This window comes from Somniosus microcephalus, chromosome 10 (assembly GCF_052327205.1).
Source record: "Somniosus microcephalus isolate GS21.2 chromosome 10, FLI_Smic_1.0, whole genome shotgun sequence".
Taxonomy (NCBI): domain Eukaryota; kingdom Metazoa; phylum Chordata; class Chondrichthyes; order Squaliformes; family Somniosidae; genus Somniosus; species Somniosus microcephalus.
The window spans coordinates 238,571,041-238,590,959 of NC_140996.1; the positions used below are offsets into that span (position 1 = coordinate 238,571,041).

General features: G+C 49.5%; 1 protein-coding gene across 2 annotated transcripts in view; it reads right to left on the reverse strand.

Moving 5' to 3' along the window:
- Positions 1-19,919, reverse strand: part of LOC147112209 (uncharacterized) — a 54,139-nt gene that overhangs the window by 19,394 nt on the left and 14,826 nt on the right. For both annotated transcript variants that reach the window (XM_085999871.1, XM_085999870.1), the window contains 4 exons: positions 9,148-9,250; positions 6,629-6,714; positions 6,069-6,169; positions 4,255-4,325 (listed from right to left, as the gene is read on the reverse strand). In XM_085999871.1, coding sequence (XP_085855997.1) covers positions 4,255-4,325; positions 6,069-6,169; positions 6,629-6,714; positions 9,148-9,250 — 361 coding nt within the window. The remainder of the gene's footprint in view (positions 1-4,254; positions 4,326-6,068; positions 6,170-6,628; positions 6,715-9,147; positions 9,251-19,919) is intronic.

Genomic DNA, 19,919 nt, shown 5'->3' on the forward strand with positions numbered 1-19,919 from the left:
GTAACGCAATTGCGTGCGCCTGACAATGTTTCGCTCCGCCTTCTTAAAAAACCTGCAAAGGAGTTAACCCTTTCCACTGACAGCTGTTTAAGTTCACCGAGCAACAACTTTAGTATTGCTGAATGAAATTTAAAGATATTGGACATTATTCAATTTAAGTTTCTTAATTTTAAGTTAATATTTCCCCACAGTGATGGAAGGAAAATTATGATTTGATAAATGAACTCATTGGGCTCTTAAACAGAGCCACAATGGATTCTCTGCTTTCTTTTGTTATATGGAAATTACCTTGTAAACTAATTGCAGCACTTCTGTCTCTAATGATAAAACACTGTAAACCACCTAGCCTGGGAATCACTTGTTTCTGAAATTAGAATTGATAAGATAAATTGATAGAAATGAAATTGAACATTGACAAAACCTGTCAGTTCAACAATACTGCTGTTTGGATTTTGGGATAAAGAGAATTTTCCTAGCTTTCTAGTGAAAGTCAGAAAAGTGTAGTTATGAATAGTAAATTGACAGCTTTCTCTTGGAGACGTTTGTGTCCCTGCATTGACACATACTCCACCGAGAAACTATCGAATTAATGAAACAATCAGAATAGAGTTAAACACACTGGTACCTGTTAGAGGGATTGAAATTGTAGTTTAAGTGAAGGGTTACATAGAATTTGGATTGGACGACTGAGGGCGTCTTTGGGCTTGTGTGTTCACAATGTCCAGAGGTATGGGCTAGACACAAACAGGATTGCGGGAGGGTCGATATGACACCAGTCATGATCAAGGGGGAAACCCACAAACCACATACACAATATCCTACTTAATACTGGAAGGTTAAGAGCAGTATCAGATAGCTGAAGAGCAGCGTGGGAAGCGGTACTTGATAAGTCCGTACAGATCATTAAAGACGGTGGATTAAATCCTGCAGGCGGCATATTAACCGGTAAAGGAGAAGAACATCAGTGTGAACTAGCGGTAGAGGCCTTCCCAACACAAAACTGCACTGCCGATACGGCCGCAAGAATCTTGGCAGAGGAGGCGATACCTCGGTGGGGGGTCCCCCTACGAATAAATTCAGACCAGGGGACCCACTTTATGGGTTGGGTCATGAAGATGGCATGTCAGTTATTGGGGGTAAAGCAGAGGTTCCACAACCTTACCACCCACAGAGTTCCGGAATAGTGGAACGTATGAATAGAACCCTGAAAACGGCTATAGCAAAAGCGCTTGCGAGCACGGGTAAGAACTGGGTGGATGTCCTCCCGACCATATTAATGAGGTTGCGGGCAACCCCCAACCGGACAATAGGACTGACTCCGTATTAATTAATGACTGGGAGGGCTATGAGATTACCAGAAGGGGTGATAGAAGGGTGTAGTGAAACAGGGCCGCTGAGGGATAGAATTACACGGTATGTAGCGGAGCTATGTAAACAGCTTCAAGGGATGAAAGTGGGAGTAAAGCAGCAGCAAGAAGGGGCAGATCGACACGAGCGTGGGCCTGAACCCGAGTCATCGGGGCTCCCAATGGTGGGAGACAGGGTAATAGTAAAAGGGGTGCCGTCCAAACTGGGACTGGCGCCTCAGTGGACTGGGCCTTACACGGTCCTAATGACCAGCGATACATGTGTGTGTTTGGACATACAAAAGGGGGTAAGTGGAAACATTGGTCCCAGGTTAAGCCGTATGACTCACATTCTGTTTCTACCAACAGGAAAGCTAGCAGCAGATCTCTTAATTACTTTGTTTCAGATAAACCTGTCTCACAATGGCGGCATGGTGGATGGCCGTGATGGCGATCACCCTCCTGACAATTACGGTAGCGTGGGAGGCGCCCACCGTGCACATCAATAAAAGTACTTGTTTGCATCCAGGACAATACATGCAACTGCCACAGGGGCACAAGAATGGGACATATCGGGGGGATGTAGAGTCTCTGGGAGTGGTCAGAGGCGAATGGGTGTACCGGGTGGGTACCCGCGGATGATCATCTTCTTCTTAGGCAGTCCCTCGGAACCGAGGATGACTTGCTTCCACACTAAAAATGAGTTCTCAGGTGACTGGTGAGTCCAATGCGGGACCTACGGTCTCTGTCACTGTTGGGGTTGTCCATGAGGGTCCTGACGTTCCAGGTCCCGAACTTCATTTTAAAAGGGTGGAAGATGCCTGTGCGTGAATTCTTTTAACGTGGGGTGGCCGTTGCACACCAGCTACCACACGGGCTTGACAGAGCAAGGTCTTGGTCCAATGGCAAAGGGATCCAAGAGGATTGGAGACCAGGCTCTGCTACAGCGGCCTAGCACACACACACACAAACATACTCCTAACATAGAAACATAGAAGATAGGAGCAGGAGCAGGCCATTCGGCCCCCCGAGCCCGCTCCGCCATTCAATGTGACCATGGCCGACCATCCAAACTCAGCACCCTGTCCCCGCTCTCTCCCCATATCCCTCGATCCCCCCAGCCCCAAGAAACCCGCAGATACACAGCACCTGGCAAGAATGGCACCCTCCTGATGACCACGGATGAGTGATGTACTGAGTTGGAGCACTACATAGTGTGTACCTGTAGCACCCTGAAACCGATAGACGAGGGCTCAGCAGTGGTGGTGATGGTAGAGCCTCTGGAAGGTGCCTTTAGGGCAATTCAGGTATCTCCGACTTAGTGGGGTCTTCTGACCGACGAGAAGAACTACTTCTACGGAGGATTGGTATGTGCAAATACTCATACGTTTCGCCTTCAGGTTTCAGACTCTCTCACCTTGGGAGATTTCCATCTACCAGGCAGAACCCTCGCCGGCCTGGTCTTCAGCCCATGGTGGGATGACAAGTTGAGTGTGGATGATACACCAGGGAGGGCCGCTAGGGTGGCAGTGGACCAGGCCTTGAAAACCACAATGGAATACATTGCATGGAGTAAACAGACCATCACTAGGGGAAGAGTGGAGGTGGACTTGACCAAAAGAACGGCTAGAAGGCTGGAAGCTAAAAGCCAGGGAGCTTCAGCCATAGGCCCAGTAGGAGAGAGCCAAAGACAGCCTAACTGGTGGGACATAGGTAGAATGGCAGCCGCCATCGCCTCCATGCTCATCCTTATCATCAGTATATTCATCTGTTGCTATCAAAAACGGATGATATCCCAAGCGGTGCAAGTGGTGAAGATGTCAACTTTGGGGTACGCCCCAGTGTCAGTAGCCAAAGTGCCACTCTCAGAGACTGGGGAAAAGTGGGACACGTATGTGATATAAATCTGGCAGACTGGGTTCCAAGCACATCCAATGTCACTAGGACATCGGTGAGGCTGTAAGAGGACCATATAATTGATGGATTTGACATTGGATCCCTGGACAATCCAGCAGGTAGAGAATTCGGGGATTTAGGTATGTCCTACCTGGATCAGACGAGGTCTGACCAGGGGCCAACAGGAGGGACTGATAGGGTAACCTGTAGGTTTGGATAACCTTTAAATGTGTATTATAGTTGCGTTAGAAGCCATGCTATTAAAATGTAACTGTAACTTAAGGCATGATGGGATGCTTGACCAAAACCAGACCAAAGTGTAGTGTCAGCATTTAACAGTAGCAGTTGTTGTAATAAGGTTTCTCCACAAAACCTTGAATCAGGAACAATGAACAAAGATAATGGTAACTGGAGACTGGATAAGATAAACAAAACTGTAGAAAGGCAGATGTAAGGACCTTGGGTCCAGGACAGTTGAGATAGCGGGAAGCATCTGCCAAAGCCTACGTAACCTGTAATTAACGGTTGAACAATTATCGGTAGCAGATTGATGATGTATAAATATACGGCGACAACCATTGTAAATTTGAGAGACTTCGGTATGCTGAAGGCTCTCCCCTGCATGCTTATAATAAAGTTTCTCTCATATCACAGCCTACCCATGACTCCGAGTGGTTTCTTCCACAACACCAGTGAGAGTCAGTATCTGTGGAGCCCGTACCCCAGTGAGAGTCAGTGCCTGTGGAACTGTACCCCAGTGAGAGTCAATGTCTGTGGAACTGTACCCCAGTGAGAGTCAGTATCTGTGGAGCCCGTACCCCAGTGAGAGTCAGTGTCTGTGGAACCCGTACCCCAGTGAGAGTCAGTGTCTGTGGAACCCGTACCCCAGTGAGAGTCAGTGTCTGTGGAACCTGTACCCCAGTGAGAGTCAGTGTCTGTGGAACCCGTACCCCAGTGACAGTCATTGTCTGTGGAACCCAAACCCCAGCCCCACAGGTGATTCTGTACTTACTGCGTTCATGTAGTTCCCGGCCTTAAGAACCAGTCGGATTACGGTGTGAAGCTCATCACACTCCATCAGCTCTGAAAAACAGACAGACTGACACTCAACACTGGGAGTGATACAGACTGAGGAACAGGGTTTGGCCATTCAGCCCTGTGAGCCTGTTCCTCCACTCCAATTCTGGCCTCTTGTATATCCCTGATTTTAATCGCTCCACCATTGGTGGCCGTGCCTTCAGCTGCCTGGGCCCCAAGTTCTGGAATTCCCTCCCTAAACCTCTCCACCTCCCTCTCCTCCTTTAAGGCGCTCCTTAAAACAAAGCTTTTGGTCACCTGTCCTAATATCTCCTTATGTGGCTCGGTGTCAAATTTTATATATCGTGCCCGTGAAGCACTTTGGGACGCTTTACTACATTAAAAGATGCTGTATAAATAAAGTTGGTATTACTGTCATTAGATCATGGCTGGTCTCTACTTCAAACTTCGCTCCGTAACCCATAATACCCTTACCCAACAAATATTTATCGCTCAGTTTTGGAATTGTCAATTGACCCCCAGCCTCAACAGCGTTTTGGGGGAAAGAGTTCCAGATTTCCACCCCCCTTTGTGTGAAGAAGTGCTTCCTGACATCACCCCTGAACGGCCTGGCTCTAATTTTAAGGTTCTGCCCCCTTGTTCTGGACTCCCCCCACCAGAGGAAATAGTTTCTCTCTCTCTACCCGATCAACTCCTTTAATCATCTTAAACACCTCGATCAGATCACCCCTTAATCTTCTAAACTCGAGGGAATACAAGCCCACTCTGGGCAACCTGTCCTCGGAATTTAACCCTTTCAGCCCCGGTATCATTCTGGTGAATCTGCGCTGCTTCCCCTCCGAGACCAATATATCCTTCCTGAGGGGCGGGGCCCAGAACTGAACACAGTGCCCAGGTGGGGTCTGACCAGAGCTCGGTACAGCTGTAACATAACTTCAACCCCTTCTACCTCCTGCAGACGGCCCCCCCCCCCCCCCCACCAGACACAGATGGACCCGCTGAATCCAATCACATTCCCTTTGCTTTTCAGGGAACTCCTATCGCACAAACCCTGTTTAATTTTGCTCCCTACTTTTCCCAGAGATGTTTAGTGACACTGGTTAATTTGGCCATAAAAAGCAAACCAAGCACCAGGGTTCATTTCTAGAGGGATCGAATCGAAAAGTCGGGACGTTAAGTCAAACCTTATATCGAACCTTGGTTAGATCACACTTGGAGAACTGTGAACAATACTAGTCTCCATATTATAAAAAGCATACAGAGGCACTGAGGCAAGTGCAAAACAGATTTACAAGAATGATACCAGAACTGAGAGGCTAAGACTATCAGGAAAGTTTGAACAGGCTGGGGCTCTTTCCTCTGAAGGCTGAGGGGTGACCTAATAGAGGTCTTTAAAATTACTAAAGGGTAGACGTAGAGAAGATCTTTCCACTTGTGAGGGAGACCAGAACCAGGGGCCATAAATATAAGACAGTCACTAATAAATCCAATGGGGGATTCAGGAGAAACCTCTTTACCCAGAGAGGGGTGAGAATGTGGAACTCGCTGCCACAGGGAGTGGTTGAGGCGAATAGTATAGATTTAAGGGGAAGCTGGATAAACACATGAGGGAGAAGGGATTAGAAGGATATGCTGATAGGGTGAGATGAAGAGGGTGGGAGGAGGCTCGTGTGGAGTACAAACACCGGCACGGAGCAGTCGGGCCGAATGGCCTGTTTCTGTGCTGTATACTTGATGTAAAAGACTCGGCTAATCCCGGCCGATGGATCGAGCATCGTGTCCACTCACCTCGAGCCGCCTCAGTCATGGTCCATAACCCCAATCTCAGGCCTTTCAGCTGAGGGCCAAACTCCTCCTTCAGGATCATACTGTCCACTCGCTCTGCGTAACTGGGAGAGAAGGTCAGACAGGGTCAAACCCAGCATGGGTCAAAGGGTCACGCAGCACGGGGGTCAAAGGGGCGCAGCCCGGGGTCAAGCACAGCACGGGGTCAAAAGGGCGCGGCCCGGGGTCAAAGGGTCACGCAGCACGGGGGTCAAAGGGGCGCGGCCCGGGGTCAAGCACAGCACAGGGTCAAAAGGGCGCGGCCCAGGGTCAAACCCAGCACGGGGTCAAAGGGGCGCGGCCCGGCCCGGGGTCAAAGGGGCGCTATGTCCCCCTTCCTCTGAAGTCAGTGACTGGAGGCCTGGCCAGAGATCACCTAGTCCACTGCTGGCCGGGGCGGAGGGTGAAAGCAGGACAATAAGATTGCGGCCCCGGGGGTGGTGGGGGGAGGGCCCCGCAGTTATGGTACCCGCACCCCCCCCCACCCCCTCCCTCGGGCCGTGACTCCAACACTCGACACCCACCTGGGGATCTCCACCAGCAGCAGCATGAACAGGTCGGACTCGCACACGCGCCCTCGGTCTCCAACAAAGGCCTGCAGCTTCTTCACCTGCTCAACACAGCAACAGGTCGGCATGGCGATCAGCCAGAGTACAACCATTCAATAATAACAGCCAAAAATAACAGGAAAAGATCATAAACACAATCCCTTTCACAGATCAGCCAATCACAACCCTCTCGATGCAACGTTAAACCACCTGCCCTCTCAGGTGGATGTAAAAGATCCCACGGCCACTATTGGAAGAAGAGCAGGGGAGTTCTCCCCGGTGTCCTGGGGCCAATATTTATCCCTCAACCAACATCACTAAAACAGATGATCTGGTCATGATCACACTGCTGTTTGTGGGAGCTTGCTGTGCATAAATTGGCTGCCGCGTTTCCCAAATTACAACAGTGACTACACTCCAAAAAGTACTTCATTGGCCGTGAAGCGCTTTGAGACGTCCAGTGGTCGTGAAAGGCGCTATAGAAATACAAGTCTGCCTTACTAATAAATCCAATGGGGAATTCAGGAGAAACTTCTTTACCCAGAGAGTGGTGAGAATGTGGAACTCGCTCCCACAGGGAGTGGTTGAGGTGAATAGTATCGATGGATTTAAGGGGAGGCTGGATAAACACATGAGGGAGAAGGGATTAGAGGGATGTGCTGATAGGGTGAGATGAAGAGGGGCGGGAGGAGGCTCGTGTGGAGCATTAACACCGGCACGGACCGGTTGGGCCGAATGGCCTCTTTCTGTGCTATACATTTGATGTAATTTGTTTGTTAATCCAAATAAGGGTCATGCTTGTTTAGTTTGAGATGTCTGGTTCTTGGCATGTTCTTCAGAAGTGAGAGGACAACTTGATAAAGCTGTAAAAAGGCAGTTGTGTGAAAGCTCATCGACCTGAAACGTTAACTCTGTTTCTCTCTCCACAGATGCTGCCCTGACCTGCTGAGTATTTCCAGCATTTTCAGTTTTTATTTCCGATTTCCAGCATCCGCAGTATTTTGCTTCTGTTTTGATGTAAAAAAAGGATCCCAGTTTTTATAAATAGCGTCGCAAAGAGGGAATTCTAAACTGTGCCAATCGCTGGATAGACACAGTTAGAATATCGCATCTGTGGCTCGAGGGCAGAAATGCAAACTTTACCAAATGAACAAAGGGCGAGATTAGGAGAATGTTTTTCTGCAGGGAGTTGTTAGGGAATGAATATTCCGCCCAGAAACAGAGGTGGACAAGAATCCGCAATAGCCGTTAACGGAAGTGGAGAAGTATTTGAAAAGGAAACATTTGCAGGGCTAAGAGGAAAGAGCGGGGGGGGGATAGGGGGGAGAGTGGGGCTAATTGGACAGGAACAGGAGGAGGCCATTCAGCCCCTCGAACCGGTTCCGACATTCAATTACATCATGGCTGATCTGTATCTTAAACCAATCCGCCCGCCTGGGCTCCATATCCCTTTATACCCTTGTCGAGCAAAAATCTGTCGATCTCCGATTTAACATTAACAATTGCTCCACAGCATCTACTGCTTCTTGTAGAAGAGAGTTCCAAACTTCTCCCACCCCTGGTGTGTACAAGTGTTTCCTAACTTCACTCCTGAAAGGTCTGGCTCTCATTTTTAGACTCTGCCCCCTCGTCCTAGAATCCCCAACCAGCAGAAATAGTTTCTCTCTCTCTACCCTATCTGTTCCCCTTAATATCAAAAACTTCGATCAGATCACCCCTTAACCTTCTAAATTCTAGGGAATACGACCCTAGTTTGGGTAATCTCTCCTCGTAACTTAACCCTTGGAGTCCGGGTATCATTCTGGTAAACCTACGCTGCACTCCCTCCGAGGCCAATACATCCTTCCTAAGGTGTGGTGCCCAGAACTGCTCCCAGTGCTCCAGGTGTGGTCTAACCAGGGCTTTGTACAGCTGCAGCATAACTTCTACCCCCTTGTATTCTAGTCCTCTAGATATAAAGGCCAGCATTCCATTAGCCTTTTTGATTATTTTCTGTACCTGTTCATGACATTTTAAAGATCTAATGTACCTGAACCCGAGTGTCTCTTTGGACCTCCACTGTTTTTAGTTTTTCACCATTTAGAAAGGACCCTGTTCGATCCTTTTTAGGCCCAAAGTGGATGACCTCACATTTGCCTACATTGAAATCCATTTGCCACAGTTTTGCCCATTCACTTAATCTGTCGGTATCGGTTTGTAATTTTATGCTTTTATCTACACCGCCTACAATGCCGCCTATCTTTGTCATCGGCAAATTTGGAAATATGACTTGCCATGTCATCATCTAAGTCGTTAATAAATATTGTGAATATTTGAGGCCCCAACACAGATCCCTGCGGGACACCATTAGTCACATCCTGCCTGAACGGCCTGGCTCTGATTTTAAGAGCTTTTTCAAAGAGCCGGCACAGACACGATGGGCCGAATGGCCTCGTCCTGTGTTATAAAATTCGATGAATCTAGGCACACACACACACACACACTCCCCCGCCTACCTCTTCTTTCTCGGGCAGCAGTTTTCGAAGTTCCATGAGTTTCTCTGCTCCGTATGAGGCTCCTGCTCCATTCTTAATGTCGTCGATCATCCTCTGCACGGGCCTGAGGAGTGAGGAGAGACACACACTGTTTCAGGCGAATCCACTCACTGCTCCGAGTTTCACACACAGGATTTTATTTCAGAAGAGAGACCTTGCATTTATACATCACATTCACAATCGCAGGACATCCTGGGACATTTCACAGCCAATCTAATGTAGGAAACGCAGCAGCCATTTTACACACAGCAAGATCCCACAAACAGCAATGAAATGAGTGACCAGATACTCTGCTTTAGTGATGCTGATTGAGTGATATTGGCCAGGACACCGGGGAGAATGCGTCTGCTCTTAGAATTATGGACTAGTCCAGCACAGAAGGAGGCCATTCGGCCCATCGAGTCTGCACCGGCTCGGTCGAAGAGCGATCCAGTTACGCCAACTCCCCGCTCGTTCCCCATAGCCCGGCAGCTTTTTTCTCCTTCAATTATTTATCCAATTCCCTTTTGGAAGGCTTTTATTGAATCTATCTTTCCTGAATATCTTGTACCCAGGGGATAACTGCCAGTCTGGGCCTGCGGCAGGTGGTGAGTGAACCAACACGAGGGAAAAACCTACTTGACCTCGTCCTCACCAATCTACCTGTCGCAGATGCATCTGTCCATGACAGTATTGGTAGCAGTGACCACCGCACAGTCATTGTGGAGACGAAGTCCTGTCTTCACACTGAGAACACCCTCCATCGTGTTGTGTGGCACTACCACCGTGCTAAATGGGATAGATTCAGAACAGATCTAGCAGCTCAAAACTGGGCATCCATGAGGCGCTGTGGGCCATCAGCAGCAGCAGAATTGTATTCCACCACAATCTGTAACCTCATGGCCCGGCAAATCCTTCATTCTACCATTACCACCAAGCCAGGGGACCAACCCTGGTTCAACAAGGAGTGTAGAAGAGCATGCCAGGAGCAGCACCAGGCGTACCTAAAAATGGGGTATCAACCTGGGGAAGCTGCAACACAGGACTACAATACATGGAGCCCAGCACGCGAGTGCAAAAGACAAGGCTGAAGCGTTTGCAACCATCTTCAGCCAGAAGTGCCGAGTGGATGATCCATATCGGCCTACTCCCGAGGTCCCCACCATCACAGAAGACAGTCTTCAGCCAATTCAATTCACTCCACGTGATATCAAGAAATGGCTGAGCGCACTGGATACAGCAAAGGCTATGGGCCCCGACAACATCCCGGCTATCGTGCTGGAGACTTGTGCTCCAGAACTAGCCGTGCCTCTAGCCAAGCTGTTCCAGTACAGCTACAACACTGGCATCTATCATACAATGTAGAAAACTGCCCAGGTATGTCCTGTCCACAAAAAGCAGGACAAATCCAATCCGGCCAATTACCTCCCCATCAGTCTACTCTCAATCATCAGCAAAGTAATGGAAGGTGTCATCGACAGTGCTATCAAGCGGCACTTACTCACCAATAACCTGCTCACTGATGCCCAGTTTGGGTTCTGCCAAGACCACTCGGCTCCCGACCTCATTACAGCCTTGGTCCAAACATGGACAAAGGAGCTGAATTCCAGAAGTGAGGTGAGAGTGACTGCACTTGACATCAAGGCAGCATTTGACCGAGTGTGGCATCAAGGAGCCCTAGTAAAACTGGTCAATGGGAATCGGGGGGGAAAACTCTCCACTGGCTGGAGTCATACCTAGCACAAAGGAAGATGGTTGTGGTGGTTGGAGGTCAATCATCACAGCCCCAGGACATCGCTGCAGGAGTTCCTCAGGGCAGTGTCCTAGGCCCAACCATCTTCAGCTGCTTCATCAATGACCTTCCCTCCAACATAAGGTCAGAAATGGGGATGTTTGCTGATGACTGCACAGAGTTCAGCGCCATTCACAACTCCTCAGATAATGAAGCAGTCCATGCCCGCATGCAACAAGACCTGGACGACGTTCAGGCTTGGGCTGATAAGTGGCAGGTAACATTCGCGCCACAGAAGTGCCAGGCAATGACTATCTCCAACAAGCGAGAGTCTAACCACCGTCCCTTGACATTCAATGGCATTACCATCACTGAATCCCCCACCATCAACATCCTGGGGGTCACCATTGACCAGAAACTTAACTAGACCAGCCACATAAATACTGTGGCAACAAGAGCAGGTCAGAGGCTGGGTATTCTGCAGCGAGTGTCTCACCTCCTGACTCCCCAAAGCCTTTCCACCATCTACAAGGCACAAGTAAGGAGTGTGATGGAATACTCTCCACTTGCCTGGATGAGTGCAGCTGCAACAACACTCAAGAAGCTCGGCACCATCCAGGACAAAGCAGCCCGCTTGATTGGCACCCCATCCACCACCTTAAACATTCACTCCCTCCACCACCGGCGTACCGTGGCTGCAGTGTGTACCATCTACAAGATGCACTGCAGCAACTCGCCAAGGCTTCTTCAGCAGCACCTCCCAAACCCGCGGCCTCTTCCACCTAGAAGAACAAGGACAGCAGGCGCATGGGAACACCATCATCTCCAAGTCACACGCCATCCTGACTTGGAAATATATCACCGATCCTTCATCACCGCTGGGTCAAAATCCTGGCACTCCCTCCCTAACAGCACTGCGGGAGCACCTTCACCACACGGACTGCAGCAGTTCAAGAAGGCAGCTCAACACCACCTTCTCAAGAGCAATTAGGGCTGGGCAATAAATGCCGGCCTTGCCAGTGACGCCCACATCCCATTAAAAAAACGAATTTAAAAAAATATATTTTATGCATCCAATCCTGCCCTTTTTTGAGCCAGGTGTCAGTTATCTCCACGACATCATATTCCCATGTGGCTATTTGCACTTGCAGCTCACCAACCTTACGAACCACACTCCAAACCTAACTTAGACCTCTGTGTATTTTCTATGGTCCACCTAATTCTCTATTATTTCTAACTCAAACAGTCTCTCCCAGTCCTCTGTGCACCATATTTCTACTTTTTAATATTACATCTTGGTGCCCAACCCCCGCCGAATTAGTTTAAACCCTCCCCCACAGCACTAGTTAACCTGCCCGCAAGGATATTGGTCCCACCTCTGATCAGGTGCAACCTGTCTATCTTGAACAGGTCCCTCCTGCCACAGAACTGATCCCAATGTCACAGGAATCTACAGCAGCTTGAGCTCCGTGTTTCAGAGCTGGAGCGGCAGCTGGAGTCACTGCGGTGCATCCGCGAGACTTAGAGTTACGTGGATAGCACGCTTCTAGAGGTGGTCACCCTGCAGTTTAAGAGTATGCAGGCAGAGGGAATGGGTGACCGCCCGATAGTAGAGGACCAGGCAGGTAGTGCAGGAGTCCCCGGAGTGCATCGTGCTCTCCAACCAGTATTCTGTTCTGAGTACTGGTGAGGGCGATGGTTCCTCTGGGGAGTGCAGCCAGAGTCAAGTCCACGGCACCACAGGTGGCTCAGCTACACAGGAGGAGAGGAAAAAGAGTGGAAGAGCAATAGTGGTAGGGGATTCGATAGTTAGGCGTTTCTGCGGCCATAAACGTGACTCCAGGATGGTATGGTGTCTCCCTGGTGCCAGGGTCAAGGATGTCACTGAGCGGCTGCAGGACACTCTGAGGGGGGAGGGTGAACAGCCAGAGGTCGTGGTCCATATTGGTACCAGTGACATAGGCAGAAAGAGGGATGAGGTCCTGCAGGTAGAGTTTAGGGAGCTAGGAGAGAGATTAAAAAGCAGGACATCAAAGGTAGTGATCTCCGGATTACTCCCGGTGCCACGTGCTAGTGAGTACAGGAATAGGATAGAACAGATGAATGCATGGCTGGGGAGATGGTGCAGGAGGGAGGGCTTTAGATTCCTGAGGCATTGGGACCGTTTCTGGGGAAGGTGGGACCTGCACAAGTCGGACGGGTTACACCTCAACAGAGCCGGGACCAATATTCTCATGGGGAGGTTTGTTAGTGCTGTTCTCCCACAGACACTTGGTCGACCTGGCCCACCTCATTCCCCAGCACCGGATCCAGCAATGCCTCCTTCCTAGTTGGGCCAAGAACATATTGGTCAAGGAAATTCTCCTGAACACATTTCAGAAATTCCTCCCCCTCCTTTCCCTTTACCCTAGCATTATCCCAGTCGATATTTGGGTAATTAAAGTCCCCCAATATCACCAGTAGTAAAAGGCAGGGTGGGGCCTATTAGAGACAAAGAAGGTGATATATGCTTAGAGGCACAGGGCAAGGCTAGAATACTCAATGAGTACTTTGTATCGGTGTTTACTAAGGAGGTGGATGCTGACAAAATATCGGTAGCAGTGGAAAAGGTAGAAGCAATGGAAGGGGTGAAAATTGATAGACAGAATGTACTAGAACGGCTGGGTGTGCTTAGAGTGGACAAGTCGCCTGGTCCAGATAGCTTGCATCCCAGGTTGCTAAGGGAATTGGGGGAGGAGATAGCGGAAGTGCTTGCCATAATTTTCCAATCTTCCCTAGATGTGGGGGAGGTGCCCGAGGATTGGAAAGTGGCAAATGTGACACCATTGTTCAAGAAAGGGTGTCAGGATAATCCTAGTAACTACAGGCCGGTCAGTTTAACATCAGTGGTGGGTAAAGTTTTAGAAACAACAATCAAGGAAAAAATTAATGGGCACTTGGGAGAGGTTTAAGCTAATTAAGGAGAGCCAACACAGATTTGTAAAAGGCAGATCATGTTTGACTAATCTATTGAATTTTTTGATGAAGTAACAGGGAGGATGGATGAAGGGAATGCAATGGATGTTGTCTACATGGATTTGCAGAAGGCGTTTGACAAAGTACCACATAGAAGGCTGGTTAACAAAATTGAGGCTCACGGAATAGGTGGGTCAGTGGCAGCTTGGATAAGGAATTGGCTTAAGGACAGAAAACAGTGAGTTGTGGTAAATGGCTGTTTTTCAGACTGGAGGATGGTAGACAGTGGTGTTCCCCAAGGGTCAGTGCTGGGGCCACTGCTTTTTTTGATGTAATGCCCTGGATATTGGAATACAAAGTAGAATTTCTAAATTTGCCGATGACACCAAACTTGGGGGTGTGGTAAACAGTGAGGATGATACCAATCGACTGCAACAGGACATAGAAAGGCTAGCAGAATGGGCAGACAAGTGGCAGATGGCATTTAATACAGAGAAGTATGAGGTGATGCAGTTTGGCAGAAGGAACAGGGAGAGGCAAAATACACTTAATGGCACAGTTTTAAAGAGTGTGCAGGGACAGAGGGACCTGGGAGTTAATGTGCATAGGTCCCTGAAGGTGGCAGGACATATTGAGAGAGTGGTTAGCAAAGCATATGGGATCTTGGGCTTCATAAATAGAGGTATTGAGTACAAAAGTAGAGAAGTTATGCTGAACCTTTATAAAGCGCTGGTTAGGCCACAACTGGAGTATTGCGTCCAGTTCTGGTCACCACACTTTAGGAAGGATGTGAAGGCCCTTGAGAGGGTGCAGAGGAGATTTACCAGAATGGTTCCGGGGGTGGGGGATCTTAGCTACAAGGACAGGTTGGAGAAGCTGGGGTTGTTCTCCTTGGAGCAAAGGAGGTTGAGGGGTGATTTGATAGAGGTGTACAAGATTATGACGGGTTTGGATAGGCTAGATGGGGAAAGGCTGTTCCCACTAGTTGATGGTACAAGGACTAGGGGACACAGATTTAAGGTTTTGGGCAAGAGATTCAGGGGGGATGTGAAGAAAAACATTTTTACGCAGCGAGTGGTGAGACCCTAGAACTCGCTGCCGACGGAAGCGGTGGAAGCGGAGACGCTCAGGGGGAGAAATTCGGTTGTTAGCGCCACCGATTAATGCCTAAAGAGGCCGAGAAGTGGGGCGCTAGCCAAATTCCGGGCCGGCGCAGGGCGCCTAGCGGCTCGCCTCATATTGAGCATGCATTTAGCGCCGGCGCTAAATCTTAGCGCCTGCTCATGGGCGCAGGCTGATTATGACGTCATTTGAGTGTGCAACGCCTTTTGGGTGCCCCGGACCGGAAATTCAGTGGCGCCCCCCTCCGTAGTGCCTGGCGCTAATAGTGATAGCTTACCTGGAACCTTACCAAGTCGCTCTCGGGCTGGAGGAGCGTTATTTAAAGGGGACTGGTGTGGTTTAAAAGTGGCAGCCATTTTTGGAGCACAACTTCCTCGAGAGCTACAAAGAGTTGCTGAGCTGCACACTGAGCCAGCGCAGGCAGACGATCTTCAGCCTTCTGACCATCACCTTGCTGTTGGTGAGCCTTGACAACGGGGAACCTTCCTGTGGGCACTTGTTGGGCCAGAAATTCGCGGCCAAAGGCGTGAGTGCGCTCGGGGTACTCACGCATCTGGCCGTTGGAAATGCCGGCGTTCAGCATGAACAGCGCATGCGGGGAACGCCGGCATTTCCAGACCTCGAGCGCGTGCGACTGCACAGGCAGCGCTTGCGCAGTGAACTTCGTAGATTTCATTCATGAAATCCGTGAGGGTAAGTCCTCAGAAGTTACACTTGAAAAAAGCAAGTGTAAAGTGGGTCATTGGCTGCGGAGGAAGAAACATTTTATCGTGGAGCTTCTGAAATGCAATATTTTTGTTTGGGAAAGGGAGGGAAGTTATTTTAAGAAATTTTAAGTAAGTTTTAAAGTTAAAATTTTTTTTTTTTTTTTTTTTTTAAAAAAGGGTTTTCAGAACGGTAGGTAGAAGGAGCAATTATGGCTGTGTGAATGGAATGTGAGAATGAGTTATGTATGTATGTCCACATATATTCCTTTACGTATATGTATGTATGTTTTATATTCCTTTACTAATGTGTATGAATGTATGTTTTTAATTATGATTTTCCAATAAGTTACTTTCTCTGAAAGTCATAGTTAAATAATACATTCATACACATAAGTAAAGGAATATATACATAACACGCAAAGGAATATATACAGACATACATACTTTCAGAAGCTCCACGATAAGAAATATCTTCCTCCGCAGCCTCTGGAGCAACTGCACCCATGCTTTTTTCATGTGTAAGTTGTAAGGACTTGACCTCACTGAAAGCAGTAATGAAAGCGGCGAATTATACTGCGCACGCGCTGCCTGTGCAGTCGCACGCGTTCTGCCTCTGAACCCCTTCGTTCAGAGGACAGGAAATGCCGGTTTTCCACAAAAGCACTGTGCATGCTGAAAACCGGCATTTCATCCGGCCAGATGCGTAAGTACCCCGACCGTACTCGCGCAGTTGGAAGGGAATTACTGGGCCAACATTTTACATGTCAATAAAATGAAAAATTTAACAATTGCACGACTTGCCCCCTCGCATCTGCGACTGAGGGTCCAAGGAGGTGCATTGTGCAAGAGGTCATCATCGTGCGTATCCTCACACTGTTCCCTTTGGGGAACTGTATGAAGTGGTGGAAGGATTTATGGCCGTGATTAACGCTCATTCCGTGACCGTAACCATCTTTGAACCAGCCATTAGGGTGGTTAGTCCTATGGCGGGAGGGTTTTACGGGCTCCCACAACCCATCTGAGGGGGGGGGGGGCCACCAACACCCACGGACGCAAGTATCCCGCTGGATGTCCACCCAGAATTTAAAGTTGGAGCTCCGACTCCACTTGCCGGGACTGTCTGGAGTGGGGTTCAAAACCCTACTCCTTCTGGCCCAGCAGCGGGGATGCTTACTGCTACGCAAAAGGCCCACTCCGCACAAAAGGTGACACCCATACGTTTCCTGCGCCTTTTCCCTCCCCGTGACTGGAGCCCTATGCTGCCATTTCACGTTGCTAATCGGATTGGGCCTTTGTCATAGCGGTAGGATCCCCGCCGCTGGGCCAGATCAGGGTAGGGTTTCGAACCCCGCTCCAGACAGTCCCGGCAAGTGGAGTCGGAGCTCCAGCTCTAAATTCTGGGTTGACATCCAGTGGGATATTTGCGTCCGTGGGTGTGGGTGGCCCCCCCTCCTTCTATAGCTTGTGGGAGCCCGTAAAACCCTCCCGCCATAGGACTAACCGCCCTAATGGCTGGTTCAAAGATGGTTACGGTCACGGAATGAGCGTTAATCACGGCCATAAATCATTCCACCACTTCATACAGTTCCCCAAAGGGAACAGTGTGAAGACACGTATGACGACGACATTGCTAAATAAATAAATGGAATTAAAAAAATTCTTTTAGGGCTTTTAAAAGTCTTTAAATTGCTTTAATTCTCTTTAAAACTACTCCAGATTACTCAAAATAATGTAAACTTTTTAAAAAGTTTATAAAAGTTACCAAAATCTTCAAAAAACTTCCAAAAACCTATTTAAACTGCTGCTTTGCATGTAGAAATGCTTAGCAGCTTGACAGAAACATTGGGGGCGTGTCCAGTGAAACTGAGACCTCAAGGGGCGTGTCTCACTTACACTGCACGCTCCTGGCTTCGCGCTGGCTGCACTCCTGGGCGGCGTGACGTCATACGCTGCCCGGGATTCTTCTTTTTCATTCACCAAGTCCAGGCGTCCCTGGAGCTGATCGTCAGTAGCGCGGGGTAAGTGTAAATACGGGGCTTGCACGCGCTGCAAGCCCCGTTCTGGAATTTCTGGGCCATTATGGGGGCTGCATTGGAGGGGAATGTCCTGCTGCTGAATCATCTGGAAAGGGCACTGAGACGCTGGGAGAGGGGGGCGGGCATGGCCAGACGGAGGAGGGCCAACAGACGTCACCACAGCAGACCTTACGCTGGCAGGGTTTTCCAACAGCAGTTTTCCTACATGACCATGCCGGAGAAGCAGTGTGTCAGAAGGCTGCGATTTAGAAAGGAGGTGGTGACTGAGCTGTGCCAGCTGCTTCAGCCAGATCTGCAGCCTCAGATAAGGTGCAGGACATCTCTGTCGGTGGCTGAGAAGATGCCTGCTGGCCTGAACTTCTACGCGAGCGGCTCTTCTCAGGCTGCGTGTCAGAGGCTGATCAGAAGTAGCTTCTAGGCCCCTCTCACGGAATGCTTGCTGCCATTCCAAGAACAGGAATGGAACCGGTCTGATACCCCCAAGCCTGTGAAGGGCAAGATGCATGTAAATAGCAGGCATGGCCATTGTAAATGAAGAAAGTGTTTCATTACACAAAATGTGGTTCCTTCAAACATGAGAAAGCTATGGCAACAGAAAGCAAAACGAATACACTGACACATAACTGCCTCTCACACCCGGGAGACTGTCCAAAACATAAATCACATTCCGACCATCTTCCTTGGCCTTGATTCCACTGCGCCAACCAAAGCATCCAATGCCCCATCAGTGAGGCGTTCCGCCCTCTGCCTCACCCTTTCCATGTCTTGCTAGGCTGGTGCGCCACAGGTAGGCTCCCACCGCTTTGAAGGCCTACAAGGCAGTGAGTGTGTTCGGTGATGCCAATTGACCTGCCCCTTTAAGAGCTGCCCGGCGCCAGTGTGTCTCAGGGAAAGTGATTATTGACAGCACCCTCGCTGCGCCCCGCCGCCGCGAAATTGGGTTGCGCCGCCGGGTTAGCACCTTAAGAGTAGCGTGCAGCGCCTGATTTAGCACCGCAATCACCTTTAGGGGCGCTGCAACCCAATATCGCGCTAGGTAGCACTAAATTGCGCCTGGCGCTAAACTTTGCGCATCGCCAGGACTAGCGCCCCAAACGCGGCTATACCGAATTTCTAGGCCTCAATGTTTTCAAGGGGAGACTGGATAGGCACTTGAGGGAAATAAACTTGCAGGGCTACAGGGATAGAGCGGGGGAATGGGACTGACTGGATTGCTCTACAGAGAGCCGGCACGGACTCGATGGGCCGAATGGTCTCCTTCTGTGCTGTTATGACTCCCGGAGGATTCCTGCACTGCCTGCCTCTTCCTACCCTTGCAGGTGGTCGCCCACTTGCTATTCTGAACTCTATCGGGCCGTGTGGTGACCAGCTCTTGGAACCTGCGATCCAGGACACACTCAGCCAACGTACGCCCTGCAGCAAATCCAGCTGCCCCTCAAGCTCAGAAACCCTCAGCGTGAGTTTGAGCAGCTGGAGGCACTTCCTGCAAACATGGGCCTCCGGGACACATGAAGCCTCCTGAAGTTCCCACATGGCGCAGGAGTTGCAGGCTACGGGTCAAAGCTATCCCTCCATTCTAATTAGAAACTTAAAATAAACTTAGATACAAGGTGATTTATATAATTGCTGTTAACTAGGTCTAAACTACACTTCCAATCACTCTTGAAAGCAAACTAACCAAAGACTAAATAATTTACTCAAGTTTAACAAGAACCACTGAGATACTAACGCAGCGGGGGAGAAATTCGGTATCGCCCCGTTTGGGGCACAATTATCGGCCGGGCGCAAAGTTTAGCGCCTGCCGCAAATTATCGCCTCCGACAGCAAACTTGGCTTCTATCGCCCCTGGAGGTGATTGGAGCGTTAAATCAAGGGCTACACCCCTGTCTTAAGGCGCTAACGCCGAGGAGCGAGGCGCTACCTCAGAGCGCTGGCGAAGCTCATGTGATGTCAGTCAGCAATGGAGCACAGACACACTGGCTCCAGCCAGTTCTTAAAGAGGAGGGTCGATCTTGCTCTCCATCCACACCCTGCTCATTGCAGCCTTGAATCTCGGCCTGGAGAGACCTGTACATCAAATCTGCTGGAAAGAACAATGGAGAGGCCCAGGGAAAGAGCTCAGAGTGCAGCCCCCACAGTCTCTTCTAAATTGATACAAGGAAGGTCAAATCAAAATGAACCTGCAAAGTGCTGCTCAGAACC